Source organism: Trichomycterus rosablanca, chromosome 1 (genome assembly GCF_030014385.1).
Source record: "Trichomycterus rosablanca isolate fTriRos1 chromosome 1, fTriRos1.hap1, whole genome shotgun sequence".
NCBI lineage: Eukaryota > Metazoa > Chordata > Actinopteri > Siluriformes > Trichomycteridae > Trichomycterus > Trichomycterus rosablanca.
Genome location: NC_085988.1, coordinates 73,075,868 through 73,094,536, shown reverse-complemented (window position 1 = coordinate 73,094,536; position 18,669 = coordinate 73,075,868). Strand labels below are relative to the sequence as shown.

At 41.0% G+C, this 18,669-nt stretch overlaps 1 protein-coding gene across 1 annotated transcript; it reads right to left on the bottom strand.

Moving 5' to 3' along the window:
• Nucleotides 1–1,407: 1,407 nt before the first annotated feature.
• LOC134324527 (small integral membrane protein 30-like) lies at nucleotides 1,408–2,080 on the bottom strand. Its single transcript, XM_063006406.1, has one exon. The coding sequence runs from the start codon at nucleotides 2,056–2,058 to the stop codon at nucleotides 1,873–1,875; it is 186 nt and encodes a 61-aa protein (XP_062862476.1). The 5' UTR covers nucleotides 2,059–2,080; the 3' UTR covers nucleotides 1,408–1,872.
• Nucleotides 2,081–18,669: the final 16,589 nt, after the last annotated feature.

The window sequence follows — 18,669 nt, the reverse complement described above, 5'->3', positions numbered from 1 at the left end:
TACTCTGTCACCCCTGTACGCTATTTATTAATTGAAATGGACCCTCATAGGCCCCCCAATGACCAGATGTTAATTGAGTGGTAGATCACTTAGCACTGCAGTGTAGCAGGTTTACCAGAGTAATAGGAATTTTTGAACACCTGTGTCAATGCTGTGAGAAGAATAGTACTTCAACTAAATAAAAAGCAGTGTCCACTAATAAAAGACTAGACAAATGAACACACATTGTGCATAAAATTAAAATAGCACCAACAATCAGTGCTAACAGGGTATGTGTTCCTACTAAAGTAGTCAGTAGGTTCATGCAGCACTTTCAAATCCCAACAACACTACCGTACTTGATATTCTCATACTAGAACAAGACACTATATTATATTATAATGTAATATATTACTATATATTGTTAGCATGTCATTGCATTGCTAAAATGGTACATTACCCAAACATCCTCTGGTCACTGGGGATCCTCTGCCACTTTCGCTTGACAAATTGTGTAGAGTGGTGATACAAAGTACAGAGCTGCAGATGGGTTACAGTCAGTAATTGTATGCCCACAAAATGTATGTGTATTGTAAGTGTAGTTTATAAAATAATCAATTAATGCATTGAATAAATTGCATTTACTTTGGAACCACGATCATGTCTAATACCATGATTAATTAATAACAGTGACTAAATAATAATAATAATAATAATAATAATAATAATAATAAATTATATTAAGACTACTTTACAATAAACTAGAGCTGGGCAGTATGACAGTACATTCGGTATACTGGTTTTTATTCCTCATACGGTATGGATTTTTCAACAGTTAATACAACAGCTGTAGGCTTCAGTAGCCAGCAAATCACATAGTATTGTTTGCCGCTAAAAGTGCAGGTTAGATACAGCTTATGAGTTAGCCAGGTAGCATTATCATGACAGTGTTAACAGATAAGAAAAAAATTGGTGAAAAAAATAAACAAAAACAGATGGAGGATGAAGAGAGGAAGACCAAATATGCACCAGAAGAACCTGCCAAAGAAATGAGCCTAAAACACTATATACTCTACGGTTGGTTGAGCCACGGAAGTTGCAAACAAGTAAACGATGGCGCGACATTACTAACGCAGTAACAATCCACATATGCAAGGACACGGTTCCTCTATAGACAGTCGAGTAGGAACATTTCAGAGCAATAATTAAAACAGTGGATTGAGGATGAGGTAAAAGCTAATAATTTTAAGCAGGATAACTAAACATGATTAAATAATAACCATGACTAAATAATAATAATAATTATAATTATTATAGATAATATTAAAACAATATTACAATAAACAAAAACACAGTAAAAAAAACAACAACCCATTTGCAACTGTTTTATAATCATTTTTAAAATCAATAAAATGACAGACCAGTCTGTAGCATTTACAGTTTATTAGACAAACTAGGCAAAAGCAAAAGATTCATCTTTCAGCAGTGTAATCAAAACTCACTAAGGCAAAATCACTCATTGTTAAGTGCTGAACAGCAGGTGCATGATGCCAGTGCTGTAAATTCTGATTATCTTCAGTGCTAAGAATGATACAGTTACATGTAACAAGAGGAAGAGTTCCATCATACAAGCATAGCAGGTAGTTTATAAAATCCAGATGCAGTACAGATGTGCTTCGATGCCATGATCACAACAGCACTGGCACAACAGGTCGGTCAGCGTGCATGCTGGGTTTTTTTTAGTCAGTACAGTCTTTAGGGGCTTAAAGCATCACCACCAACAGTCTCAAAATCTTTTACATCCCCAGAGCTTTGGGTAAAACCCGATCAGCTACTGAGCCATGAGCTTACAGGAGGCGATGAGAGTCATTTCCGCATCACAGGCCTGTAGGATCAGAACTGTCCGTTCCGTCTCCGCGCGTACCAGCCAAGACACGCACAAAAGCCCACCACAGTGATGGTCATACCCAGCAGCAGTGCCACCGCGTCCCCGCCGTCAATCGCCTCCACCGGCTGCACAAAACTCAGCAGCAATACCAAGAGCATCGCGAAAATACTCCAGTCGTTCAAAGAAGCCATGTTGCTAATGTTGGCGCTTATCATGACTGATCACATGGTCTTACTAAACTTCCTCATTTTTTTACCCACTCGTCGTATTTGGTCGAACACCCGCCTTCAAACAACGATTCGAACTGCTATTGGCTTTAACGACACGCAGTCAGCGTATCGTAAGGCGGGACAGTAAACGCTGGGCGTAGCTGACTGACTACGGGTGGGAAAATAGTTTCCTCTCAGACTATTTGCTGAAATTAGGTTATTAGGAACATTGTGTATCTGTAAACTGAGAGTTTTGCATATTCTCCACCTTTGCGCATGGGGAAGAACACAAATTGACTATTTTAAGTTTCTTCTAGGTGTAAGTGGGTAAATAAGTGAGTGTATCCCACCAAAACACTAACCTGAATTAAGCAATTAGTTAAAATTTAAGAATGGATAAAAACATTGTTCATGTTTTCTAAGGAATTTGGTATGTTTTCTTTAAGCATGCATATTATTCCTCTGTCTACTCTGGTTTCCCCCCACCAAACAAAACGGTTGATGCGGTTGATGTATTGGCTTTAAGTAAGTGAATTACTTGCCCTGTCCAGAGTCTGTTCCTGTCTTAATCCCATTGTGAAGAGGTTAATTATGTTTAATAAATGAATGAACATTATTTCTGGCTGGCACAGTGATGAAGTGAGTTGCATTGGGCTGCACCACTCTATAGGTTCTATCCCTACTGAGTATTTGTCATGAAGGTTTCTCCTAACATCATATAACATGCCAGTATGCAGGTATTCATTCACATATTCATTAATTCAAGTTACCACTCATTAATCAGGGCCCTCACTAATCAGGGTCCTTCTCCCCGTGTCTGTGTGGATTTACTCCGGGAGCTCCGGTTTCCTCCCACAGTCCAAAAACATGCAAGTGAGGTGAATTGGAGACACTGAATTGTCCATGACTGTGTTTGATATAACCTTGTGAACTGATGAACCTTGTGTGAAGATGAACTACCGTTTCCTGTCATGAATGTAACCAAAAGTGTAAAACATGATGTTAAAATCCTAATAAACAAACAAACAAACAATCAGGGTCCATGGATTTGCTTTCCACTGTTGCCCATGGTTTGAAAAATATCAATAAAATAATTCAAGAAATCATTTTTATTCTTTGTCATTTTCATTTCTTTGTCTAGTATATCCATGATGTACATACTGCCAGTAGTTATTTAACCAGTAGCCATCCTGGTGTTCAACTGTCACAGTATTGAGGTGCTATAGTGTTTAAATATCGTTTGATTGACTTAATATATAAACCCCTGTTCTGGCCAAGAGTTTGCAACACTCATGCAGATGCCAACTGCTTATCACCTGCCAATGGTTGGTTAAAACACAGAGCCGTACCACATATGGAGATTCATGTTTTATGTGATTCCCCCACCACCTGTGCTGTGTCATAGTTCAGTCCTGGAGATAACATATTGAAGCAACAGTTAGGTCAAACCCCATCCGTCCTTCCATTCTCAGACAAGGCCAATTGTGTCTGTTTGACACCCAGCTAGGTCAGTAGTACTGCTGAGATTCAAGCTTGTGAGTTTAAACACTTCATAGTGGGAAACTAGAAAAAAACTCCAGTGACCTGCACAGAGACCTGGCCTAATTGGAATCTCAATTGCGAGGCTTTCTGAAATGCTCTTTATAAATGGGCACAAATTTCTACAGTCACACTTCAGAATCTTGTGAAAAGCCTTTCTAAAACTGCTGTTCTAGCAAAGAGGAAGGCCACCTCAATTGTAAGGCTCATGGACTGGAAAGTGATGTTGAACAAATTCATGGTTAGATTGTCCACATACTTTAGAACTGCTAAACATGTGCATTGTACTGTATATAAAGGCAAGCTCTACTCTCAGTTCAAGGTCAATTTAAATTAAATGACCTTGTTTAAATTAACAAGATTGATTTAACTATTATTTATTTAATTTTCATTAGTTGTTTAGTCTTTATACACATTCTTAAATCCAGAATTTTTGCATACCCCTCTGTCAAGGTTGTAGTGTGTTGAAAATAGAGAGAGCACAGTGAACATGTTTTGTTGGCTGACATGCCGGGTTACATTTTACCTTTTGCCACAGATTTAATTGGTTTACAGTGCGGTAGGGGTCTCTCTGTTGGTGTGCCATGTAAGATTCTGTGATTTTAATTAGAACATACCAGCCAAAGTAAAACACTGACCTTGCTGTCTGCCTCATCCACTGCTGTCCAGCTCGTTTACGACGTTCTTTGCACAGCATGCCAGTGTAGGGATTATTAGCAAGTCTGAAATGTTAGCCCACTGAATAAGAGCTCATTCTGAATGCAGAACACACACAGAAAAAAGATTAATGCCACTGTCCTGACCTGTCTGGACAGACGTTCTTATTTCTCTAAGTTAATTCTGCTTTGAGTTGATTAATGACCCGGAACTTTTTAAGCCAAAGAAAGATGTGAGACTATGGATATACTACGTGATGGTAAAATTTGACGGTTAATTTACTCTTGATGCCTTACCTATTAGTTCTGGTTAGATTTTTATCCAAGGTGTAATAATAGACAGAGCATTTTGCCAAAAGACTGGGAGAATTCTTAGGATGTACTTAAAATAATAAGAAATACACAATGTACTTAATAAAATAATAATTCATATTGATTTTTCACCTAAATAAAAGTGTAGGACTTTGCCAAACAGTTAGTACATTAGTTGAACTAGTAGCTGAACATAAAAAATTATATAGAGAATCATATCTAAACACTAGCTATACTACAACACTGTTGCAAGGTGACTGGGAGAATTGTAAATACTGGAAACCATAAAAACATGTGGACACGTGACCATGAGCTTGTTGGATATCCCATTCCAAAACCGTGGCCAATGATATGAATGCCCCAACCTCTTTCACATACAGTGTATCACAAAAGTGGGTACACCCCTCACATTTCTGCAAATATTTCATTATATCTTTTCATGGGACAACACTATAGACATGAAACTTGGATATAACTTAGAGTAGTCAGTGTACAACTTGTATAGCAGTGTAGATTTACTGTCGTCTGAAAATAACTCAACACACAGCCATTAATGTCTAAATGGCTGGCAACATAAGTGAGTACACCCCACAGTGAACATGTCCAAATTGTGCTCAAAGTGTCAATATTTTGTGTGACCACTATTATTATCCAGCACTGCCTTAACCCTCCTGGGCATGGAATTCACCAGAGCTGCACAGGTTGCTACTGGAATCCTCTTCCACTCCTCCATGATGACATCACGGAGCTGGTGGATGTTAGACACCTTGAACTCCTCCACCTTCCACTTGAGGATGCACCACAGGTGCTCAATTGGGTTTAGTCCATCACCTTTACCTTCAGCTTCCTCAGCAAGGCAGTTGTCATCTTGGAGGTTGTGTTTGGGGTCGTTATCCTGTTGGAAAACTGCCATGAGGCCCAGTTTTCGAAGGGAGGGGATCATGCTCTGTTTCAGAATGTCACAGTACATGTTGGAATTCATGTTTCCCTCAATGAACTGCAGCTCCCCAGTGCCAGCAACACTCATGCAGCCCAAGACCATGATGCTACCACCACCATGCTTGACTGTAGGCAAGATACAGTTGTCTTGGTACTTCTCACCAGGGCGCCGCCACACATGCTGGACACCATCTGAGCCAAACAAGTTTATCTTGGTCTCGTCAGACCACAGGGCATTCCAGTAATCCATGTTCTTGGACTGCTTGTCTTCAGCAAACTGTTTGCGGGCTTTCTTGTGCGTCAGCTTCCTTCTGGGATGATGACCATGCAGACCGAGTTGATGCAGTGTGCGGCGTATGGTCTGAGCACTGACAGGCTGACCTCCCACGTCTTCAACTTCTGCAGCAATGCTGGCAGCACTCATGTGTCTATTTTTTAAAGCCAACCTCTGGATATGACGCCGAACACGTGGACTCAACTTCTTTGGTCGACCCTGGCGAAGCCTGTTCCGAGTGGAACCTGTCCTGGAAAACCGCTGTATGACCTTGGCCACCATGCTGTAGCTCAGTTTCAGGGTGTTAGCAATCTTCTTATAGCCCAGGCCATCTTTGTGGAGAGCAACAATTCTATTTCTCACATCCTCAGAGAGTTCTTTGCCATGAGGTGCCATGTTGAATATCCAGTGGCCAGTATGAGAGAATTGTACCCAAAACACCAAATTTAACAGCCCTGCTCCCCATTTACACCTGGGACCTTGACACATGACACCAGGGAGGGACAACGACACATTTGGGCACAATTTGGACATATTCACTGTGGGGTGTACTCACTTATGTTGCCAGCCATTTAGACATTAATGTCAGTAAATCTACACTGCTATACAAGTTGTACACTGACTACTCTAAGTTATATCCAAGTTTTATTTCTATAGTGTTGTCCCATGAAAAGATATAATGAAATATTTGCAGAAATGTGAGGAGTGTACTCACTTTTGTGATACACTGTATCTGGGAAGGCTTTTACACACTAATGTAGGACAGGAAGGCAATCAACATTCCAATTCATCCCAAGGATTTTCAGGGGGGTCGAGGTCAGGGTTCTGTGCAGGCTTACAATTAACAGTGGTAGTGGTAGCTCACAATCAACATTCCAATTCATCCCAAAGATTTTTAAGGGGGTCGAGGTCAGTGTTCTGTGTAGGCTTGCAATCAACAGTGGTAGTGGTAGCTCACAATGAACATTCCAATTCATCCCAAAGATTTTTAAGGGGGTCGAGGTCAGGGTTCTGTGCAGGCTTACAATTAACATCCCAATTCATCCCAATGATTTTCAGTGGGGTTGAGTCAGGGCTCTGTGCAGACTTGCAATCAACATTCCAATTCATCCCAAAGATTTTCAGGGGGGTTGAGGTCAGGGTTCTGTGCAGGCTTACAATTAGCATCCCAATTAATCCCAAAGATTTTCAAGTGGGTCAGGGTTTACATTTACATTTTCAGCAGACACTTTTATTCAAAGCGACTAACACAATGAGTGGAACACGCTGAGCAATTGAGGGTTAAGGGCCTTGCTCAGGGACCCAAGAGTTGCAACTTGGTGGTGGCGAGGCTTGAACCGGCAACCTTCTGTTTACTAGTCCAGCACCTTAACCACTGAACTATCACTGGCCCCAGGATTGGTTCTGTGCAGGCTTACAATTAACATCCCAATTCATCCCAAGGATTTTCAGTGGGGTTGAGTCAGGGCTCTGTGCAGGCTTGCAATTAACAACCCAATTCATCCCAAAGATTTTCAGGGGGGTCAAGGTCAGGGCTCTGTGCAGGCTTGCAATCAACAGTGGTAGTGGTAGCTCAGTGGTTAAAGTACAGGACTAGTAACTGGAAGGTCACTGGTTCCAGCCCCACATTTGTCAGGCAGCCCACTGTTGGGCCCATGAGCAAAAGGCCCTTAACCCTCAAGTGCTTGCAATGTTTGTTTGATTATTGGGATTTTAACGTCATGTTTTACACTTTGGTTACATTCATGACAGGAAGGGTAGTTACTCATTACACAAGGTTCTTCAGTTCACAAGGTTATATCAAACACAGTCATGGACAATTTTGTATCTCAAATTTACCTCACTTGCATGTCTTTGGACTGTGGGAGGAAACCGGAGCTCCCGGAGGAAACCCACGCAGACACGGGGAGAACATGCAAACTCCACACAGAAAGGACCAGACCGCTCCACCTGGGGATCGAACCCAGGACCTTCTTGCTGTGAGGCGACAGTGCTACCCACCGAGCCACCGTGCCACACTGCTTGCAATGTATACAGTCTCAATTGTAAGTCCCTTTGGATTAAGGCGTCTGCTAAATGCTGAAAATGTAAATTCATTCCAAAGATGTTCAGGGTTCTGTGCAAGTCACTGTATTTCCTCCACACCAAACTCATCATAATCATTTCTCTATAGACATTGCTTTGTACACTGGGACACAGTCATGTTGGGGCAGGAATAGGTCTTTCCAAGACTTAAGCCACAAAGTTTAAAGAATATAATTTAATTTATATATTATTTGCTATGTATATGTATACATTTGTTAGCAAAGGGTGTGGTTAAAACACCAGAACCCAATCATTTGGAGGGGTGTCTACATAATTTTGATAGTAGCTACTTGATTGATAAAAGGGTTTAATTCTAATCTACAGTCCTTAACCTGAAATGTATAAAATGCTTCAAAAAGTGAAAAGTAAACAGCTTCACCACAGGTTGTAGCTCTAAACTCACTGAATAAGCACTTTCATACATTCATACATTTTCAGAAGTATAGGACTGAAACAGAAATGTACCCTGGTGTGTCAATTGCAGGGCATCACTCACTCACACAAACAGGCAATTTAAAGTAGCCCGTTTGTTCTCTGAATGTTTAGAAAAATAGAAGGAAACACAGCAGGTCAGAGCAAACCCAAGGGAAACAAAGGGGAATGCACATTAAACTGGTTACAGACAGTAACCAGAGGCGAGGATCAAATTCAGGTCCATGTTTAGTTTCACACCCACTCTACCAGCTGAAAAGCTGTGCCGGCCACTACAATACAATGAATTTTAAACTATAAAAGAATTTACAGAAGAATATCAGAGTAGTAGGATGGCACAGTGGCTCGGTGGGTAGCACTGTTGCCTTCCAGCGAAAAGGTCCTGGATTTGATTCCCACATGCAGTGATCTGGGTCCTTTCTGTACTCCGGTTTCCTCCCACAGTCCAAAGACATGCAGTCAGGTTAATTGGAGATACAAAATTGCCCTTGTGTGTGTTTGCTCTGTTATGGAGTGGCGACTTGTCTGTTCAGGGTGTTTCCTACCCTTCACCTAGTGAATTTTACCTATCGCGCCCCTGGCTAGGATAAAGCGATGGTAAAACAGACAATGAATAAATATCAGAGTAGTGCTCCATCACCTGAGGCCAAATAGAAGTTTGAATATGCAACTAGACATTGACTCAAAACAAGTAAATTAACAACTGAGCGGTTGATGTGTGCATTAAAATGGCCAAATCAGACCTCAACTTAGGGGGCGGTTGTAGTTTAGTGGTTAAGGTACTGGACTCGTAAAAAAAAAGGTCGCTGACTCAAGCCCCACCACTGCCAGGTTGCCACTGTTGGGTCCCTAACCCTCAAATTAGACTTAGACAATATACACCGATCAGCCATAACATTAAACCCACCTCCTTGTTTCTACATTTACTGTCCCTTTTATCAGCTTCACTTACCATATACAGTAGAAGCACTTGTAGTTCTACAATTACTGACTGCAGTTCATCTGTTTCTCTGCATGCTTTGTTAGCCCCCTTTCATGCTGTTCTTCATTGGTCAGGACCACTGATGGTCTGTAACGCGTTACTTAGTAACGCGTTACTCTAATCTGACCACATTTTTCAGTAACGAGTAATCTAACGCGTTACTATTTCCAATCCAGTAATCAGATTAAAGTTACTTATCCAAGTTACTGTGCGTTACTATTTTTGTCATTTTCCTTAGTGAAAATATATTTTTGCTTTCTTCTTGGCAGGGACGGAGCCAGGGGGTGGCCAGTGGTTGCCATGGCCACCATAAAGTAATCTTCGGCCACCCCTCTGGCCCCCCCACCACCGCTTTGCCGGCAATTTTTTTGCGGAAGCATTTCTGCACGCAGGAGCAGCGCACCTCAGATGAGTAGTTCTTCACCAAAACAGTGCAGTAATACACTCAACATAAATGTCAACCACCAACACCATTACAGAAGTACAGTAGTACTATTTAGTAGTATTCGTGGCGCGCTACGAGTAAAAGCGCCAGCTTCTCTGCGCATTCCAGTGTTGCCAGATTGGGCGATTATCCGCCAAATTGGGCGGATTTTGTTGGAAAACAATTTAATAGCAGGTAAATAACCCTTCTATTTAAAAGAAAATCTTCCGTTTTAAGAAGCTCCAGCATTGTAGAAGGCTATTAAAAGTAAAGTCAATTTTCAATGCTGATTTAGCGTAATAGTGTTGGTCAGTCTGTATCATATTCTTGAAAGAAAATTAAAATTTGTTTTCCATGCATTCACACTGGCATGTTCTGGGATTCAATTGAGTCTCATCAATACACACAAGTTGGCAGCCAAATGATAAAGTATTGCAAAGGAATATCTTTGAAATATTCAGCATTATATAACTAATAAAGTAACTTGTAATCTAACTTAGTTACTTTTAAAATCAAGTAATCCATAAAGTAACTAAGTTACTTTTTAAAGGAGTAATCAGTAATCACTAATCAGATTACTTTTTCAAGGTAACTATGCCATCACTGGTCAGGACCCCCACAGGACCACCATAGAGCAGGTATTATTTGGGTGGTGGAACATTCTCAGCACTGCAGTGACACTGACATGGTGGTGGTGTGTTAGTGTGTGTTGTGCTGGTATGAGTGGATAAGACACAGCAATGCTAATGGAGCTTTTAAACACCTCACTGTCCCTGCTGGACTGAGAATAGTCCACCAACCAAAAATATATCCAGCCAACAGCACCCTGTGACCACTGATGAAGGTCTAGAAGATGACCAACTCAAACAGCAGCAATAGATGAGCGATCGTCTCTGACTTTACATCTACAAGGTGGACCAACTAGTTAGGAGTGTCTAATAGAGTGGACGGTTAGTGGACACGGTATTTAAAAACTCCAGCAGCGCTGCTGTGACTGATCCTCTCATACCAGCACAACACACACTAACACACCACCACCATGTCAGTGTCACTGCAGTGCTGAGAATGATCCACCACCTAAATAATACCTGCTCTGTGGTGGTCCTGTGGGGGTCCTGACCATTAAAGAACAGGGTGAAAGCAGGCTAAAACAGTATGCAGAGAAACCGATGGACTACAGTCAGTAATTGTAGAACTTCAAAGTGCTTCTATATGGTAAGTGGAGCTGATAAAATGGACAGTGAGTGTAGAAAGAAGGAGGTGGTTTTAATGTTATGGCTGATCGGTGTACAGTAACAGTATTGTAGGTTGCACTGGATAAGCGTCTGCTAAATGCCGTAAATGTAAATGTCAACCTAACTGAAACACTATGACGTAGCCTGTGTAGGGCTGTTTTTCTACTATTGTATAAGTCTGAAGGGTTCAACAAAAAAGAGGTTTTACTAGATATTGAATTCAAGGTCAACGTAGCTTTTGTGTGTTAATCCTACATACATATATTTCTATCTACAATGTAAATGTTTAATAAATGTGTTTAATAACGGTGTGAAACGTCCTGTTGGTGTGTTATTTAGTCAGAATGTCTTTTAGTATGACTTGGATGAAAATTAAACCTTGTTTTACGAGTAAATAATGTATTCCAAGGTTTCAGCTGTGTATTCCAACAGCGTTGGCCTGCATATTCATCCTGACATTGTTGTAATACATTTAAAATCATATTATTTATTTTCTTAATTACTGTCTTCATTTCTAGCAATGGACTCATGTGCTGTTGCCTGAAAAGCACAAAAACACCCTCTTTCAAGATTAATTAGGCACTGAGATAGGTAGTAAGCCTCAGAAGCAGTTGCTGCATCCGTACCAGCCTTTGTGCATCTATAATTAATTTCTGTGAAACAACATGACAAATGGATTGTCCTGTAGCTTTTATGCTAATGTTCTTGATGTTAAATAGTTAGCACATTGAAGATGCTGGCAGAGAAGGACGCCTGGTCCCATTGAGTCATACACACAGGCAGGGGATATAAGGACATTTCTCTGTGTTTTGAAATGGCTTTAAAGTGAAAGTAAAAGTGAGTTGTGTATTAGTTGACTGTTTTTTTTCATAGTTACAGTTTATTTATTAGGATTTTAAAGTCATGTTTTACACTTTGATGTTATTCATGACACGGCAGGTAGTTACAGGTTATGCATGATTTATCTCTTCAGGTTCAGTGTCAAACGCTGTCATAGGCAGTTTTGTATCTCCAGTTCACTTAACTTACATGTCTTTGGAGGAAACCAGAGCTCCTGGAGGAAACCCACACAGACAAAGCAAGAACATACCAACTCCACATAGAAAGGACTCCCACTTGGGAATCAAACCCAAGACCTTCTTGCTGTGAGGCGACAGTGCTACAAAAACAAACTCTAAATGTTGATGCTACAAGTCTGTTTTTATTCATTCATTATCTGTTTACCAAAGCTTTATCCTATCCTACCTTTATCCTAGCTTTATCACTGGGCGAAAGGTAGGAAACACCCTGCACAGGTTGCCTGTCCATCACACGGCAAGAAACACTGGCCTGGTTGTTTCCATCTGTGTACCATCTTGGTACTGGCAGTAATGGAGATAGTTATGCATCATAAGATTATATATGGGTATTTATTTATTTATTTTGCATTTTTCCCAATTTTCCTTCTAATCTAGTCATGTTCAATTACCTGATTGCTATCGCTTCCTCTCTACTGCTGCTGACCTTCACTCCTGACTGAGGAGAGCCGTGACGAACACACTCTGACATATGTGCAGTAGCCAACTGCATTTTTCTATTTTATTTATGCATTTTCTCTCATTTTTCTCCCAATTTTAGCGGAGTTCATTTGTCTTCCGCTGCTGGGGGATCCCTGATTGCAGTCGAGGTGGGTATATTGCTGCTCACGCCTCCTCTGACCCGCACGCAGCCCTTTTTGCGGAACCCTTTTTCGTTTGAAGACCCCACCCACATAGTCTGGCAGCCCACCCGAGCAGAACGGTGTCTGTTGCAGGCACTGCCAATTATGCTCGCTAGATGGCACCCAGCCGAACGGTGGCAACGCCGAGTTTCGAACTGAGTAGTTCAAAATCTCAGCGCTGGTGTGCTAGCAGAATATCAACATCAGTGTCTGACCTCACAAATGCGCTTCTGGAAGAATGGACAAAAATTCCCATAAACACACTACTAAACCTTGTGGAAATCCTTCCCAGAAGAGTTAAAGCTGTTATAGCTGCAAAAGGGGGGCTGACATCATATTAAATGCTATGGATTAAGAATGGGATGTCACTCAAGTTCAGGCACGTGCACAGACATTTTTGGGGGCAGGTGCTCAAGCCAAAAAAAGGGCACCCATTGCCAAAATTAGTAATAAAATAATTTAAAAAAAACACAGTAGGATATTTGTATTTTTGTTAACACAATCACTACACATCTAATCAAATGACTCAAATTATCAAATTGCATAAATAAATGAAAAACAGGCAAAAACAAGGCCATACTGTGCACGCTTTTTAATAACCAAACAATATATTAAATAATCATCAAAAAATAGCTCAACTTAAGATCTACCTTTGATTTCAAATCAGAAACCCACTTTGGGTAGTTAATATTAACAATGGGCCTATTATTCTGCCAATAAAATCAAATAGACAGCTAAATAACATTTTTCTATTTATTCATTATTTTTTGTATGCTTTTCTATATTAAAGAGCATTATATTTAGCCTTCTACATATATTGGTCTAGGCCAGTGATAGCTCAGTGGTTAAGGTACTGACTAGTAAACACAAAGTTGCCAGTTCAAGCCCTGCCACCACCAAGCTGCCACTGTTGGGTCCCTGAGCAAGGTCATTAACCCTCACTTGCTCATCATGTTCCGGTCATTGTGGATAAAAGTGTCTGCTAAATGCTAAAAATGTAAATGTTAGTATAAATGCTTGCATGAAAACAACTCCTTGACTAAAGGTGACTTTTCCTACACAGCGTTTTGGCCAGGATGCTGTAATTATAAAATTTTGTATGTTTGTATTTATTTTCAACACTTTACTGTGAGAGCTACTTGACATTTTCCTGCAAAATATTTGTGCTCATGCTTTTTTTTTTTCTTCAGGCTTTTACATCAAAATAAGTAAGAATTTAAATTAAACAAAACTAGTGACCTTGTCTAATTTGTAAAACAGTAAAACACTTTTCGGGGAATTGATGACAGAGAGGGTAATTTTTATTTTTAAATATTAATGATTGTAGAAAAAAATTGGGTTCCAACAGAAAGGGCACTTTTCTCATCCAGGGCAAAAGGGCAGGTGCTTGAGCACCACTAGGGGTCTATCTGTGCACGTGCCTGCTCAAGTTCATATGCGTGTGAAGGCAGACGAGCAAATACTTTTGGTAATAAAGTGTACATATACGACATATACAGAAGGAACAGCTACTGGAAGAAGAAAAACTTCAGAAAGTGTAAATTAAAAATCAGTGATTGTAAATGTACCTGAAGTTCAGCTTTAAAAATGAAATAATATAAAAATCAAAACTAAAATAACTCCGGGTCAGACTGTCTGACGTTGAACGGCTTTTGCTTGCTGTAATGGCAGCACAGTTACGGGCCAGCGACACTAAATCAGTTCACTGTGAAATGGTGTGATTCCAAGGTTATTCAATTTATTTCTTTTTTCTCCCCCTGTCCCTTGTTGTAGGTTTCCACCTGGTGAAAGAAACGAACTGTGCCATCACCAATCGGGTGCAGTGTCAAACCGTAATGGAATTTATGATCAATGGTTTCGAGCGCAAACCACTTTATTTTCGTGTTTTGTTTGTGTTCTGTCTGGTTCTCTTTTTTTTTCTAACAAAGATAAATTGCACAGTAACGGCTGTACTACTTTTTCTTTCTGAGTTTCCCCCCAGAGAGAGGAAGAGAGAGCGAACAGGAGGGTGAGAGAAACCCTCTGAGCGGTATCTGTGTAGTAAGGAACGAAACTATTTCATGGGCCAGTGCTTGCACGGTTATTGCCGGACTTTTCTCCACCTTGAAATAAAGTAATAAAATCACTGTCCATTATTGCAGACGGTATATTGCTGCGTTGAGGAAGGACATGCAAACTGAATACAGCGCTTCAGACACATCAGTATGAGCTGCACTAACTGAAAAACAAATGGTGCATTGGAAGACTACATGCAGATTGAGCTCAGGGCTTGAGGCACAGCAGATTTCTAGAGCTGCCAGCGGAGGCACTGAAACTGCACCACGTTCTCTCGCTGCTTTAAATGTCATCATTGAGTGTGACGAGCACCATCATGTACCTCATCAGTATTTCTCCCAGCTGGCAGCAACTCAGCCAGATGCCATGCTGTCCTCTTTTTCTGGGAAATGTAATTTTTTTAAGCCTAAATGCCATGTTTATGGCAATACTTGAACATAACTCTTTAGGTATTATTGGTGTAGAGATTAGAAGTTCATTGTTTTAATCGTTTCAGTAACCTTTTCATCCTGATCAGGGACTTAGTGGGTTAACACAGAAATACTGTGTACGCAAAGCAGGGGTACATTCCAGACAGGGCACAAATCCACCACAGGGCAACACACATTCACTCATGACCCTCACTCACATCTAAGGTCAAAGAATAGCCGGTTCAGCTTTTGCATGGGTTATGGCAATACAATAAATTAATGAATTGAAGATTAAGAGCAGGGCGGCACGGTGGCTAAGTGGGTAGCACTGTCGCCTCACAGCAAGATGGTCCTGGTTTCGATCCCCAGGTGGGGGGCTCTGGGTCCTTTCTGTGCAGAGTTTGCATATTCTCCTAGTGACAACTGGGTTTCCTCCCGGAGCTTCGGTTTCCTCCCACAGTCCAAAAACATGCAGTCAGGTTAATAGGTGAATGGGTGTGTGTAAGTGTGTGTCTGCCCTGCGATAGGCTGGCGCCCCGTCCAGGGTGTTACTGTGTGCCTTGTGCCCATTGAAAAGCTGGTATAGGCTCCAGCACCCCTCGCGACCCTGATTGGATAAGCGGTTAAGACAGTGAATGAGTGAGTGAGATTAAGAGAACCAACAATAACATGAACAGAGAAAGGGTTTATACCTAGGACCACATGACCCATGACGCTAACACCCACACTCTCCGCTGCATTTCTGTGCCATGTCTGATAAGGAGTTTAGTTTAAAGTTAGTTTTAGCAACTGTCCATCTTTATGAATTAATCACATCAGATTCAATTGGTTCCCCGGAGACAGCACGGTGGCACAGAGGGTAGCTCTGTCCTTTCTGTTTGAAGTTTGCATGTTCACCCTGTGTCCATGTGGGTTTCCTCCAGGTGCTCTGGTTTCCACCCACAAGTCCAAAGACATGCAGTCAGGCCAACTAGTGCTACTAGAAATTGCCCTAAATGTTTGTGTATGTGTGTGTGTATATTATTCATGAGTGATTTTAATTAAATTATTAATTAATTATTATTTGAATAAATAGCATTTTATGGGACAGTATGAAAAATGCAAATAAAATAAAAATGCAGTGTTCCTCACATTCACTTTGAGTTTTATTTGATTGCAGACAGGATGAACCCAAGATATATCATGTTTTATCTGCTCAACTTTATTTCATTTATTAATAAACATCCATTCCTGCATTTCAGATCTGTAACACATTCCAAAAAAAGTTGGGACCAGACAGGTGATGTCAACAGGTGATTGTAATCATGGTTTGGTACAAAAGCAGCATCCAGAAAATGCTAAGTCTTAGATGAGCAAAGATGATCTCCAGTTTGTCAACAAATGTGTGAGAAAATTATTAAAATGTTTAAAAACAATGTACCTCCAAGAAAGATTGGAAAGGATTCGCATCTACAGTGCATAATATCATTAAATGATTCAAGGAATCAGGAGGAATTTCAGTGCGTAAAGGCCAAGGGCGCGAGCTTAAGCTGAACGCCTGTGATCTTCAATCCCTCAGACAGCACTGCATCAAGAACCGCCACTCAACAACAGCTGATATAACCACATGGGTGAGGGATTACTTTGGCAAACTTTTGTCAAGCACTACAATACAGAGTTACATGCACAAATGCCACTTAAAACTTATGCCTTATGTTAACCATGTCCAGAAGCGACATTGACTTCTCTGGGCTCTGAGGCATCTAGGATGGACCATCACACAGTGGAAACGTGTATTGTGGTCAGATGAATCAGCAGTCCAGGTCTTTTTTGGAAAAAATGGACGGCATGTGCTTTGGACCAAAGAGGAAAAGGACCATCCAGACTGTTATCAGCAACAAGTCCAAAAGCCAGGGTCTGTCATGGTATGGGGCTGTGTCAGTGCCCTTGGCAAAAGTCATTTACAACTTCTGTGATGGCAGCATTAATGCAGAAAAGTACATTGAGATCTTAGAGAAACATATGCTGCCTTCAAGACGTCATCATTTCCAGAGACATCCATGCATTTTTAAACAAGTCAATGCAAAACCACATGCTGCACACATTACAGATGCATGGCTGCCAAAGAAGAGGGTACGGGTACTGGACTGGCCTGCCTGCAGTCCTGATCTGTCCCCAATAGAGAACGTGTGGAGAATTCTGAAATGAAAAATGGGACAACGACGACCCCGTACTGTTGCACATCTTAAGACGTGTTTGCAGGAAGAATGGGACAAAATAAAAGACTGAAACACTAAATCACTTGGTATCCTCGGTGCCAAACGTCTTTTAAGTGTGGTGAAAAGGAATGGCAACATTACAAAGTGGTAAATGCTTTACTGTCCCAACTTTTTTTGGAATGTGTTGCAGGCCTGAAATGCCGGAATGGATGTTTATTAATAAAGGAAATGAAGTTTACCAGACAAAACATGAAACATTTCAGGTTCATCCTGTCTGCAATCAAATAAAAGTCAAAGTAAATGTAAGAAACTCTGTGTTGTTTTTTTAATTGCATTTTCCATGCTGTCCCAACTTTTTCTGATTTGGAGTTGTACACAGATTAAGAGCTATTCCTTTTTTTAACTGGTGCTATAATTCTAAAAAAAAAGGCCCTTGATATTCTGCTTCTAAATGTTTAAAAGGAAGTTCTGCTTAACATCTTTATACTTATAGCTTACCTCACAGTAGTTGATGAGATCATTAATATCACATTAAGATCTTGGATAAAAGCTTGCTCCCTGAAGGCTGGAACGAATGCTTGTCCTTCAGCAAGTCAATTACCTTAACTACACTGCTAAAACAACACTGTCCTGATATTAACCCCATCATCAGTGGTGAAGAACTTGCCTTATTGTATTGTGCAATATTAATTGAGGAATGCACCAAGGGGCAGCAGGTTGAGTGAGGTGTACAGTACAGGTGTGATCCTCACCACTGATAACAGTCTGTAAGGAGTTTTCCATCTATGTGTCTGTTTGGGTTTCCTCCAGGTTACAGAATGTGGAAAGGTTACTCTAAATTGCGACTAGGGTGTGAGTGAGATGCAATGGATTTGTGTCCTGTGTATTCCTGGACTGCACCAAGTGTTTCCAAATGATTCTGAAGCAGCTGCGTCCTTGATAAAATGGATGATGAAGAGGCACCCAGGTGGGATATTTCGCTAACACACCTGCGATGAAATTCCGAACACCCCATTTAAATCTTGGCTCTGCTACCGGTCGGCTGGGCACCATCTAGCGGGTGCGATTGGCAGTGCTTGCAGCGGAAAAAAGTTGACCACCGTGTCTGCTGGGTAGGAAAGTGACCGGACAAAGTGGGTGTGGTCTACAAATGCTGTGCAAGGACCGAGACGCCTGTGCAGAAAGTGGATAAGCCTCATGTGAGAATCCACTGAAGCACAGTGTAAAAGAAGGGGTCCGCTATGACTATGCACTCCTCAGAGTGGGTGTAAGCAGATAAGTATTCCCTCCTCGAACGCAATTGGGATCCCCATCAGTCGAAGACAAACTGACTATGCACAGATGATCCTCTTG

Excerpts from the sequence above, each read along its gene's own strand:
- LOC134324527 (XM_063006406.1), bottom strand. The coding sequence starts at position 2,058 with ATGGCTTCTTTGAACGACTGGAGTATTTTCGCGATGCTCTTGGTATTG.